This window comes from Leopardus geoffroyi, chromosome A2 (assembly GCF_018350155.1).
Source record: "Leopardus geoffroyi isolate Oge1 chromosome A2, O.geoffroyi_Oge1_pat1.0, whole genome shotgun sequence".
Lineage (NCBI taxonomy): Eukaryota > Metazoa > Chordata > Mammalia > Carnivora > Felidae > Leopardus > Leopardus geoffroyi.
Window position 1 is genome coordinate 53,855,071 of NC_059331.1, and position 13,745 is coordinate 53,868,815.

The 13,745-nt window shown below is 42.6% G+C and overlaps 1 protein-coding gene across 2 annotated transcripts in view; it reads left to right on the forward strand.

Annotated features, from left to right (window-relative positions):
- TSEN2 (tRNA splicing endonuclease subunit 2) overlaps positions 1-13,168 on the forward strand; it is a 49,966-nt gene extending 36,798 nt beyond the window's left edge. For both annotated transcript variants that reach the window (XM_045493837.1, XM_045493838.1), the window contains 5 exons: positions 407-545; positions 8,244-8,280; positions 9,009-9,120; positions 10,143-10,232; positions 11,147-13,168. In XM_045493837.1, the coding sequence (XP_045349793.1) occupies positions 407-545; positions 8,244-8,280; positions 9,009-9,120; positions 10,143-10,232; positions 11,147-11,206 (438 nt within the window). In that variant the 3' untranslated portion in view covers positions 11,207-13,168. The remainder of the gene's footprint in view (positions 1-406; positions 546-8,243; positions 8,281-9,008; positions 9,121-10,142; positions 10,233-11,146) is intronic.
- The last annotated feature ends 577 nt before the right edge of the window (positions 13,169-13,745 follow it).

Below are 13,745 nucleotides of genomic sequence, written 5' to 3' on the forward strand. Positions count from 1 at the left end.
CCCTCTGCCAGCTCACATGTGCACGTTTTCTCTGTCTCATAAAAATAAGGGTGGGTGGGGGAGGTAAAAGAAAAAAGGTGAAACTAATTTATATTATTTGCAAGATTTGTTTAACTCAACATTTCCAAACTTACTGAGATAATTTACTTTCTTGTTTTCCTACCAAGTCTTTGAAATTCAATGTGTATTTTCCCCTTGAGGCACATCTCCCTTCGGGCCTATATCTGATGCTGCCATACTGGACAGCATGGGCCTAGATCTTCTGTTAAGTCCCTCCATTGTGGGTGCCGTGTTCACTGCTTCCACTCCGCACTTAGTGTAGATGTCCGTTCACTGGCTGAATGATGAGTGAACACATACATAATCATGCCCCTCTTTTTTTTTTTTTTTTTTTTTTTAACATTAGGAGCCTTTAACAATCCTGAAGCTCTGGAAAGCTTTCCCTATAGTTCAGCCCACATTCAGGACTACGTACATGGCATACCATTACTTCCGAAGCAAGGGCTGGGTTCCCAAAGTGGGACTGAAGTATGGGACAGATTTACGTAAGTAATTCTTGACTCGGTAGGTGCGAGAACCAAGGTTCGCAGCAGATCCCGGGGTGAAAACTGAATTGGTTACATGTACTGTTGCTCATTTTTTTCTAAGATGATGCTTTCCTTCTGGCTTATGTAAGAATATTTGTATTGAAGTGGAGGGTTTGTCCAGGAAGAGTGGAAAGGAAGTCTAAGGGGCAAGCCCAGGATAGAAGCCTGGAGGCCTAAGTGTTCAGGTTTTTTTCTCTCACCACTCTGTAATCTGAGAAGAGAGTTTTACAGCTCTGCCCCCTCCTCTCATTAGCCACTCACTCCTATGATTTGGGGAGTCCCTCATCCTCTAGGCCTCCATTGTCACATCTAGCAAATGAGAATAATCACAGAATTAGAAGAATAATCACAGCTACCATTTGTTGAGCATCTACTATGTGTCAAACATTTTAAAATTCGTTATCTCATTTAATCCCTAAAGCAGCAAAGGATACTCTTATTATTCTAATTTTTCCGATAGAGAGACTGCAGTTGTGAGAGAATGGGTCATTTGCCCCTAATGGTTTCCAGGACCAGTTACTTACGGAGCTGGTCTTTTTCTGGAGCCCAGGCCCTTAGAAACTGCATCTTCTTATCTTAAAGTAAGGCTTTTGGACCAGATGAGCACTTTATTCAACAGATCATTACGGAGACTCTTCTGTGGGTCAGGTCTTGTTAGGTACCAGGAAGACAGAGGTGAATGAGACAAACACAGAGCTGCCTTGATGGAGCTGCGTACATTCTGGCTGGGGAGATCAATAAGCAAACAAGTAAATATATAATCTCATTTCAGGGACTATTAAATACTAAGAAAAATAAAACATAGTAGAGGGATAGAAAGTCAGGAAAGTTAGGAAAAGGCTCTGAAAAGATGTGATCAAAACAAACAAAATGTGACCACGGTAGGGAACAGGCTACTTGAGAATCTGGGGAAGTACATGGTAGGCCCAATGTGAACAGCAAGTGCAAAGGCCCTGAGGCAGGAATGAGCTCAGTCAGTTTCAGGAACAACATAAAAACAGGGTGTCTAGAACTTAGAGATCCCAGGGGAAGAGCAAAGAACATGGTAGGCACAGAGTGAACAGCAAGCACAAAGGCCCTGAGGCAGGGAAGTCTCAGGAACAGCATAAAGTTAGTGTGTCTAGTACTTAGAGATCCCAGGGGAGAGTTACATGAGGTGATGTCTGCAAATTAAGCTTGGGGAGATTATGTAGGGCCCTGTTGTTATTCTGGTGATTAGAAGTCTTGGGAGAGTTTGAGCAAAGGAGTGACTTAAATGAATAGAACTCTCTGTCTCCTCTGTTACTGGTAGACTGTGGGATGGGGGGCAGGGGGCAAAAATGGAAGCAGATAGACTTTGTTAGGGAAGCTGAGCCCAACTAACCCTGCAGACAGAATGGTTGTAGGAGTTTCATTTAAGAGGAATCAGGGATAATGCTTACATACATGGATTCGTATTTTAGACATATTAAGTAAGTCCAGTGGAGATACTGTAAAATAGATGATTCTAGAGTATAGGACAGCCTTCAGCTAAAAATTTAGAGTTGTCGTTGTGTAAGTGGCTCCCAAAGCCACAGGCCCGGGTCAGTGGGCATAAATCCTAGGGTCCGTGCCCAGCACTAGTGTCACTGCCAAGTCCCTCAAACTCATTTTCCTCACCTCCCAAGTGAGGGTGCTTCCTGGATGCTTTTCAGAATTACTTGTGAGGTTCAGACAAAAAATGTCAATATATTTGAAAGGTCTTCTAAGAAGTCACGGCCCCTGAGGTCTTTTGACCTGTGTCATATGGTCCTTCCAAATGCTTTGAACCTTTTTAAATACCCAAAGAAAGCCAATTCATTCTTTTAAATCTTTAAATGCTCTAAACTGTGCTTAACCTGGAATCATAGGATAGTCTTCAGGAAACCCCAGCACAATATAAAATACTGTGTTTTAGATTGGTGTGTTTTTATGGGTCAAGAGTCTGAACCTTTCACTAAATTCTCAAGCGGGGAGGGAACGTGTCTGCAGTCCAAAATAAAGGTTAAGAATTTCCTATTCCTCTAAGATAAATGATTCCTTTTGTTTGTTCCACGGCTGGATTTCAGGTACAGATATCCTAACTCAGGGTTACCACACGAATGATCAGGATTAGCTTGAGATTAGTTTGCTAGGTTTCCACGTAATTGTGTTGGCCACAGTTCATGATGTTTAAATAAGTTATGTGCCCATTTTCCTTCCTTGGCTTCCTGCCCTGTTCTCCTTTTCATACTCCTGTAAGAGTAGCCACTCAGTGTAAACACTTGGCAGGTCTTCTTCAGCTTTTTCATTGTAGGAGTGAAACTTGAATTAGAACTTTCCAGTCAAGAAGTCTGCAGGGACACATTGAGAAGTGGCAGGGGGCTAGTAAAGAGAGCTCTTTGGGTTCATAGCCAGCTCTGCCTCTACTGTGTGACCTCAAGCAAATTACTTCTCTCTGAGTTTCCATTTGCTCATCATATAACATGGATAACACCATAACGTACACACACACACACACACACACACACACACACACATTTAAAACATCTTCATAAAAACTAAAATAAAAAGTTGCAGGGGACAGGAGCCTGTGTTGAGTGCCTTCTAAGCATACCTTATCTCATGTATTTTCAATACTAAGCCATATTTTTGAATGAAGAGTAATTTTAAAACCAAAACTGCCTTATGGGGATGGTTGAAAGGACAGATGTTTTTTTAAAAGAAATGAAACTGCTATTTTCCAACTCCCCAGAGGCCTTTGCCACAGCTGGGTCATATCATGTAACTTCAGGCTGCTTGTATAATTAATTTGAGACCAGGTCTCTGGCCCAGCAGCAACATGAAGGGTGTCTTCACATTTCCTGCTTTAGCAGAGGTTCACAAGCAGTGCTAGCCTGGGATAAGAGGAACAGTTTGCTGGGGTGCCTGGCTGGCTCAGTTGGGAGAGCATGTGACTCTTGATCTTGGGGATGTGAGTTCAAGCCACACATTGGGTATAGAGATTACTTAAAATCTTTAAAAAAAAAAAAAAAAAGAAAGAAAAAGTAGGGTTGCCTGAGTGGCTTTGTTGTTGAAGCATCTGACTCTTGATTTCAGCTCAGGTCATGATCTCACAGTTGTGATATCTAGCCTTCTCTCTCTGTCTCTCTGCCCCTCACCCCCTCACTCATGCACACATGCTCACTCGCTTGCTCTCTCTGTGTCCCTCTCTCTCAAAAAAAAAAAAAAAAAAAAAACCACAAAATTTAAAAAGAGGCACGGTTTCCTAAACTTTACCTCTTCTCTGGGCACAGTTCCTCGGTGGCTGCTGTTTTTTAGCAATATTATTTTGAGGGTTAATGACCTAATCACACATACCCTAGAACTGCCAAGACAGGTTAAACCCAGGACATCCTCTCTTGACCATTGTTTCTGTTTACAGAGGTAATGACTCATGACAAAGGGCCCTTATGAAATTCACATCTTATCAGGGAAACTCTTCCCTTGAATAAATCTTGTCAATCACATTTCATTCTAGGAGTGGTACTCGAGCTAGTGTTATGGATCTCAAATCAAGTGCAGCTGCTGAGCTACTTGACCTTGATCACCCACTGATGAAAACTAGACTAGAAACCAAGTGGGAGCCTTTCCTTATATTCCCCACCCAGAAGCTCCCATAGCTGCTGGCTCTTATGGCAACCGAGCACCTTGCCTTGGTGCTTTTCTTCCCTCGTCTTATTTACTCTTCATACTCCTGTGAGGCGTGTGGCATTCACCTCCTTTTATAATGCGCTGAGGAAATTACTGTTTAAAAGGGTCAAGGGAGTTGCCAAGGGTCCCACAGCAAGTAGGTGCAGAGATTAGCTCTGTCTGGGTCCAAGCTCCGTGTACCACGGAGTGGTACTTCTCTGCCAGCCAGAAAGCGAAAATCCAACTCAAGGTGTAGATTTTTTGTTTTTTTCTGACGCAGGCAGCTACTGGTTGATGTAACTTAAGATCTAGTTACTCCCAAGCCTCCTTCCCATACACTCCCGTTTTGGATTTGCATTGACTAAGTTCGGTCATGTGATTTCGCAGATGCCTGCAAATTAGAAGTCAGAGGACAAGTGGAATGACGGGAGCTGTTAGAAGCCAACAGAGTTTACAGGATTCCCAGAACCCAGAGGAACCGTCCTGGGCATGGCGCCCCACCTAGAGACTGAGCCAGGGAGAGGCTTTAGAGCAGCTCCTCTGTACTCCTTACGGAACAAGGAGGTGCACCTTCTTCCGTCTCCCTTTTTGGTTCTTTCCTGAACCACTCTCTTGGCTTCTTTTCTAGTCAAATTTTTTAAATACTTTAACATTTTCCACATCTGCGCATATAAGCCTTAGTATTTTTGCATGCAGCTTGTAAGAATAGGGACGTTCTCCTACATAACGGTAATACCGTACTATACCCAACAGAAATTAGAAATTTTCTTTTTTCTTTTTTAATTTTTCTTAACATCTATTTTATTTTTGAGAGAGAAGGAGACACCGAATTTGAAGCAGGCTCCAGGCTCTGAGCTGTCAGCATGATCTTGAACCCACAAACCATGAGATCATGACCTGAGCCAAAGTTGGACGCTTAACCAACTGAGCCACCCAGGCGCCCCTAGAATTTTTCAATATCACCAAAATATCAGAAAATTTAAATTTTCTTCTGCTATCCCCAAAATGTGTCTTGTGGCTGTGCGGGGGGAGGTTGTTTTTGTTTTCAATACCAGCTCTAGTCACAGTTCACTTATCACATTTGGTATTATAGGTTTCTCTTTTATTTTGCTATGGCTGCCATAATAAATTACCACATACTGGAGTGGGGGGCTTAAAGCAACAGAAACTGGGGCGCCTGGGTGGCTCGTTGGTTAAGTGTCCAACTTTGGCTCAGGTCATGATCTCGCAGTTCATGGGTTTGAGCCCCACGTCAGGCTCTGTGCTGATGGCTCAGAGCCTGGAACCTGCTTCGGATTCTGTGTCTGTCTCTCTCTCTCTCTGCCCCGCCCCTGCTCACGCTCTGTCTCTCTCTCAAAAATAAATAAACATTAAAAAAAATTTTTTTTTAGAAAAACAGCATAAACATTCTCTCACAGTTCTGGAGACCAGACATTCACAGGACCGTTCTCTCTCCAGAGGCAGTAGGGTGACTCGGTCCCTTGTCTGTAGTGTTTCTAGTGGCACCTGGTGTCCCTTGGCTTATCACTCCAGTCTCTGCAAAGAACCTTCTTCAAATAAGGCCACATTCACAGATTCAGAGATTAAGATGTAGACGTACCTTTTGGGGGCCACGATTCACCCCACTACGGCCTCTTTAGCTTTTTTAAATCTAAAACGGTTTCTCTACCTTGTTGGTTTTTCATGATACTGAGTTTTCTTGAAAACTCCTAGAGGATATCCCACATTCTAGATATGTTCGATTGTTTCCTCATCATTAGACTCCATCTCACCATTCTTCAGCATGCATGGGTGTTCTGTGTATTTATTGTGCCCCATCAGGAGGTACGTAACATCAGGCTGTCCCACTGTATGATCACGTGGCCTAAGTGACCATTGTCAGATGTCTGTTGTAAAATTACATTTTTCCTTTTGTAATTAACAAGTAATGTGTAGGGTGAGACTGTGCGTATCTGGTTCCCTGATAATTATAACAGTTGCCCGAATTAATTTCTTACACTAATCATCATTTTGTAATTCTGTCGTTCCTTCCACATGCCGTCTCTGACATTCACTTAAGAGAAGGAGCTTTCCCTTCATTTCCCCGTTCTTTCAGACTTTATTTTTGAATGCCCAGGATTTCTTAGAGTTCCAAAGTTTTCATCTTTCTGCTTGAGAGGCATTTTTGTAAAAACAATTTTACTTTTCCCTCTGAATATGCTGTCATCATTATGATTACTATCCTAGGTAACATTTTGAACCCTTACTTTATGCCAGCCACCATGTCCATGCCTCTACATTCAGTCACTACACCAGGTTTTTTATAATAAGGAAATTGAAACACAGGGCGTTATCATGTCGTCTTGATACTGCTGAGACTTGAACTTGAGTCTGTCTGATGTCAGTGTTCATGCTTTTAACTTCTAAACTATACCATCATCATCAGTCATCTGAAGTGACCCAACCTGTAGGTAAGAGCTGCTTTCAAGCTGTGAATGTTCCAGTGTCCCAGATGCACATGAGATTCAAGATGTGTGCCTGATCATAAATAATGGTATTTGAGGGCTAGAAAAGGTCTCAATTTCCCCTTGTTCTTCATTTTGTAATTCTGGACACTGAGGCTCAGAGATATTAGTAACTTGTTTGGAGTCACACCTCCAAGAGTGGCAGAGACTGGACAGGAAACAAAACTCCTGAATTCAAGTTTTTTCCAGTACGTGGTTTCTTTCCACTGCGTCTCAAAACATTGAGGATTGTATGTTGGGGTATTTACTTAAATTTGTGTCCTTACACAGTGAATTTGAGCTGCTTGCCAAATCCTTTAAATATACTTTAAATAGGAAATAAAATAATAAAAAGGAAATGTGACCCTAGAAAATGTACTCTAGGTGAAGGGTTGCTGTATTGTCTCTAGGATCCTACAGGGTTACTAACTGAGGCTGTAAAGTTGGCTCTGAGCTTGCTGAGCCTTAGGGAAATGGGATTAGCTACAGTACTGTTACTGCCAAAAAGGAAAATTGTGTCAATTCTTCAATGGATAAAAAGTTTTTCTGCTTTGATTTGCACTGGCCACAAGCTTACAGATGTAATTGTGTATTAGTAAAGGTAATTTTTATAGCTATAGTTACATATAAACCCCAAATCTCAGAGGCCTAACAATTTCATTGCACATGAAATTCAAAACTAGTATCTCTGAGTGGTGGACCAATCGACTCCCAAAGGTGCTTCAGGAGCCCAGGTTGCTTCCTTGTGGCTCCATGGCCTTCACCACATGGCTTTCAAGGTCACCTTCAAAAAGGAATAAACACACAATTGGTGCATGGAAGGGTTTTATGGGCCAGGCTTTCTGCTTGGAAAACTGAGAGACAGGGTCTAGCCATGTGCCTGGGAAGAGAGGAGAAATAGGTTTGATGAACAGATAGCTACTCCCTACCACAGACTGTGTGCCTCTGCAGGATTCCATGCACAGTTCCAGAGTCCACGTGGCAGAATCCCTGCTCCAGGCTTTTTTGGGCACTGGCTTTTGAGCTCCATAGATTAAATTAGTAGGGCAGACTAATCTCCACAAGTGGCACGTATGGTTACTCATCTCTAGTACCAACACTCAAGTCAACTTGTACCTAGCCAGAGTAGCTCAGGCACTTTGAATTACACTGATGTGAAATTAATAACAAAATGTTATTATATGAACTTCACATGTTGTGACATTATTTCACATTCTCACTCTGGAGATTGTAAGACAAGAGGCAAGACAAAAATCACTTGTATTTCAGTTTGGATTTCATTTGTGGGGTGAGGGTGGGATGAGAATGTTCGGGTCCTGGCCACAGATTTGCTTTATTAATTGCATTTTGTTCCAAGGGGGGAAAAAAACAGTTTGGCTTTTAAAAATAGACCACTGGGCATTTTGCACATTACCCATGTACAGATAATTGGGTATTTATAGCTCTTTGGAGAAGAGAAAACATCAATAATACAGTAAGATTTTGATTTTAAGGGGTTATATATTTTCTTTCTTTTTCTTTGCAGTGTTGTATCGAAAAGGCCCTCCATTTTACCATGCAAGGTTTGGAGTGATTTTTTTTTAATGTTTTATTTATTTTTTGAGTGAGAGTGTAAAGTGGGGGAGGGGCAGAGAGAAGGGGACAGAAGATCCAAAGTGGGCTCTGTGCTGACAGGCTGACAGCAGCACGCCCAACGTGGGGCTCAAACTTATGAACCGTGAGATCATGACCTGAGCCGAAGTTGGATGCTCAACCAACTGAGCCACCCAGGTGCCCCTGTGGTGATTTTTTAAGTAAGGTAATGGTTTCAAAGGACAGGAGGAAATTTCTGACCTCCAGTGACCTCCTGTGCCACAGAAACAATTACAATCATGTTTCTCTTGGCCTGTTAGGAATAGATGCTCTGCAACTGTGCTTTATACACTAATGTTGTACTATGTACATAGTAATAAATAGGTTATAATATGTTTTAGTATTACACATTCAGTTAATCTATGCAGTAATTGTTCATCTTAATATCAGTGAGTATCTAAACAGTTGAATGAATTCACAGCTTTCTCATCGGGTAAAGTATTTCTGTTCTCTCCTTGTCACTGTTGAGATCAGCCTGAAAGTTTGTAATGTAAAGTAGGAGTTTTTCATTAATATTTTTCCCAATAACGTTGTAGGAGAATTTAGGAGGAGATGATGTACGTTTTATTTTCTGTATCTTTGTTCTTGGTAGAACAAGCATTATTCTTTTTAAAGAGGTTGATTTCATGCTTTTTAATGCCCTCTGTGTGTCTTCCAGTTATTCTGTCATTATTGAATTAGTCGACGACCATTTTGAGGGCTCTCTTCGCAGACCTTTCAGCTGGAGGTCACTGGCTGCCTTGAGCAGAGTTTCAGTTAATGTCTCCAAGGTAACGACATCAGCTTTGGCATTCACAAGTCATTTAAATGCTTGGATTTTTTTTCTTAAATGTAGTAGAATCATAAAAGTCATCTGTAGGAACTTCACAGTGTTCCTGCCAGTGAAGTTCTAAAAAGGTGGGGGGCTAGAAGCTGACCTCTTCTCGTGTTCCCTGCCCCTACCCTCTGGTACTGAGCACCACGAATTGAGCTTCAAAGATCCCTAGTGATTGATGTTGGTGGGCGTTGCCTCCCTTCCTGGGCCTGCCGTCAACACACGCTCAAAAGTTACTCACACACATTCACAAAGGAGTCAAAACATTGATTTCTTTTCAAAGCTAGCAGATCTCTTGAAGCGAGAGGAAGGATATTAGTATTTATAGCTAAACACTGTACATGTTTTGTCACCACCCTGTTGGTATCCTTATCCCTAAGAGTGAGGAATCAGAGTCAGAGATGTTAAGGGACAAACCCAAGATCATGCAGCTTATATGCAGAATGGGGATTCAGACCCAGAGTCATCTGACTGCCGGACTTGTCTTCTGCCATATCCTGCTCCCGTCAAGATAGGAGGGAAATTTCATCTTACCCCAGGACTACTAAGGATGAAAGCTTTGTGTGTTCTCTGTTACGCAATAACTTGCTAACCAAACACAGACTGTGAGCCCCTTTGAGTCTGTCCCACTGCTGCTGGAGGCGCTGTGGGAGGTGACACCAGAAGGCCCAGCAGAGGCCAGGGGGCAACTGCCTTGTCTGCAGGTGAAGCTGCTTAGGTTTAGCCTGTAAAAAATAGCTTTATCTTTTAGAAATAGGAAATCTGTACTGTTTCTAGTATTTTTACACCCATTGTATGGGCCTGGTCCTTAGTTAGATCCCAGGCCCATTCGTGTTCCTGGAGGAAACCGGTGTGCTTTGTGAGTTTCCAGGAGCACTCAGTGGGAGGGAATGGAGACTGCCTGCACTTCCTGATCACGCACCCAAATTTATATTATTATTGTGTGGGATGTGGAGATTGTTCTTTGTTTCTCAATAGGAACTTATGCTGTGCTATTTGATTAAACCCTCTACCATGACTGACAAGGAGATGGAGTCACCAGAGTGTATGAAACGAATCAAAGTTCAGGTAGGTAAACTCAGAGACAAGTTCATGGCATCCTAAAGACCGTATCCACTGTATTGTGTCCTCTGGAACACGTGGTCCCAAGAAAAGAAAGGAAAACCTCTTGCCTTGGTAACAGGAAGCCCCGCAGGCCCTCTCCCCGCTGAGCCTGCTCTCAGTCCCCCTTAACTCCTGCTGCTGCTTTACCTGCAATGTCATCTGGCTTCCATCCCCACCATTCAGCTGAAACTGCTCTCACAGGCGGCCGGGGACCGCCCAGCCAGGCCTCTGCCAGGTCCCAGTCTTCCTGGAGAGTTTTTCTCTGGCAAGACTGCCACGTTCATCATGCTGTCCCCCAGGGCTACTTGCTATTTCTGCAAGTAACTGCCTGTCTGCCTGTGACTCCTCCCCCACATGCAGCCGTCCTCGTCCTCTTTCATCTCTAACATTGCACCCCATCTCCTTGTTCACACCACTTGGTCCCTCTACAGCCCCACCAGTCGCCATTCTGCTTCCCCGGCCTCAGCGCCTCATCCATCCAATTTGTCTTGCCTGTGCCCACTAGGTTAGCTGTTCCTAAAATGCCAGCCCAGATCCACTTCTCCCTTCTCAGTGCCAGCCCGGATACATCTCAGATTTGGTTCTTGTGCTAGCTTTCAGATTCCTTTTCCTGAAATGTCCCAGTGGGATACCAAGGCCAAGGCACATTTAGCTTTTAAAATCTTTGTGTGATTATGGTAGGTAGTATTTGCGTATAAGGTGTGTACTGCCAGCCTTCACATTTTCTCCAGATGTTTCAGTAACAAGGAATAGGAACAGGTGTCATCATTATACAGACAACTCTTTGTGAAATGTTACTGTGATGTCACACACCTAGCATGTTCTTTCATTTCTGATGTTGAAACTTTCAGTCACCTTTTTATTTTGATTGGTTGCAGGAGGTGATTCTAAGCCGTTGGGTTTCTTCACGAGAGAGAAGTGACCAAGACGAACTTTAACAATTCAACCTCAGAATTCTGATTTACCAACAAATACTGTTGAGTGTCCTAGAGTAAGCCACGTTCTGTGTGAGGTAAAAAGTCCTCTTACTATAATCGCCCAGTAATTGAAAAGTTCTAAAGGGCATGGCCCCCCCATCACCAAAAAGCAATTAGTATTTTAAAAGATAAAATGACGCAGGGGAAAACAAAGAGCCCTCTGCTGGCCTTCAGATTCTGTTCTTGAGTAAGTCACTGACCCTGACTGATCCTGAATTTCTCGTCTGTGGGCCCACATCCTCACCCATTCAGTAAGCACATTGGACTAGATGAGTTCCAAGAGGACTCTTCCAGCTATAGGGGAATTCTGTTACTCTCTGATTTTACCTGACAATGACAGTAGTTTACATTTATGTGACACGGTACAGTTTCCCAAACTCTTTTCTATGCGTGCATCTCATTACTCACATCCAGTGTGTTCCTGAGAGTGTGCCGGAAAGGAGACTTGGGGATTATAAGTAAGACTCTGTGTGCCAATATGTTAAATGGAAAAAATGATGTGTCTCATCTTTTCTAAGAACTTCAACCAATTACTCAACCCTGGAAAATCCACTTATTATCTGTCCAGGATTTCTGTATCATAAAGCCTTTCAAAAACATCATCACCTAAGCATTAACTCTCAGCTCACTGATGGGCACATTTGTATCCAGTACACCACAATATTATACAGTATTAGATAAAAATTGCATCTTGCTTCAGTGAACTTGTTTGTAAAATAAAAATAGGTAGTGAAATAATGTATGAAGATACATAATGAATGCAGTTAGCATTTAGTAAAACTCAGTAAACAAAGCCTTTTTCAAATTGGTTACATACCAATGAAGGTTTTGCAGGGCAGCAGGGGTGGAGGGGAAGATGAGCAGGAGGGAAACCAGTGACAGCCTGAGGGAAACCAGTGACAGCCTGAGGGAAACAGGTGTGTGAGATTCGTCCAGTGTCCAAATTCAAGGCAATGGCAGTCTTCTCTTTGACACTGCATACCCCGGAAGTGGACGGTGAGAGCTGGAATGTTTGCATTCCTGTGACGTGTGGTCTCGGAGCTTCCGGCGGCCTGAGATTCCACCTGATGTCATTTTTGAACATGGTGCTTCTGTTCACATCATGATCCTGCTCTCGCAACAGAAGCATTAGATCTGCATGATCTACATTTTAAAGATTTGGCATTCAAATAAGGGAGCTCCTCTTTTTCCCTCGGATGCAGACCAATATGATTACCAATTTGAAAGAGCCTCTCAGTAATACGCCTTTTTGCTGTACGTTAGCGATACTAGTAGCTCAACATTTTTACTACCCGCTTTGCTCTCACCAGGCTCCTTAGCAAAGTCAGAGACTTGGCTTTCAAACATCATCACTTTTTTAAAACCCTGAAAGTCAGCAAAAATTTCAGGCGCTATTTTTTTCCCCATTTCATCTGTCATTTGTGGTGACACTTCTCTCCATACCCAATCAGTGCGTCATATGCCTTGATGGTAAAAACTCTTCTGCGAATCCTTCATCACAGTTCTGTCATCCTGTGAGCACCCACATCACCTGCTTATCATCTGCTAATGTGCCTTCATGTAAACTCTTAAACTGTAAAGGCTTCATGTAAAGGCTATAGTAAAGATGTAGAAAAGCCACAAGACTACACAGATACTACTTATAAACGAAAGCTCTAGAAGGATGTCCAAAAGCACCATCTTTAAACAAGCCCTGTATGAAAGATTTTCCTCCTTCATGTATACCGTCTGAACATGCTGCAGTGGGCCATGCACTCTTCAGCATTTCCCAAGGGCCCTGGGTTTCTGGAATGATGTACCAGCAAAGGTTTTGGGTTACATGAGCCTCACAGTTACCAGCTAAAAGCAGTATTAGCTTGTCTTTAGATGTATTATGTCCTGGCACTTTTTTCTTACCTTCTGAAATAAATGTAACAGATGGCATGTGTTTTTTTTTTTAAAAAAAGCTCAGGTTCAGCAAGATTGGAAATTTGCTCTGTGATAAAACCACCTTCACAAATGGCTGTGGTTCAGTGGGGAGATGCTGCTGCCTTAGAGAGAAGTTGCTTCACCCACTCTCTTCCAAGCATGTTTTATGTGGTTCTTAAATCTCAAACTTCCGAGATTTGCTTTAAAACTGGAATTCTTCACCAAATCCTCTCTCTCAGCTCTCCCAAGGTGTCTCAGCTGCCCAGTGTACCAGCATGTGCTCAGTAGCATCACGCTGACTGGCCATGCACCCTCCATACAAGAATTTCACTGGCTTTATAACAGCACACCACACTCAAGAACGCCGCAAAACTTTGTGGAACCAGCACTTTTTACAAGTTGTTTTGTTACCCAGTGCAAAAAATATATACACAAAAAAGAAGGAATACATACTTGGCCAAGACTGTATCTTTTATGTGACCACCTTTCTCAACTATCACTTCTAATTTTTTTTTTCTAATAAAGGGGATTTCTTGGGCCTTTAAAACTCCCATACTTTAATAGCACCTGGTTGGCTCAGTCAGTTCAGTGT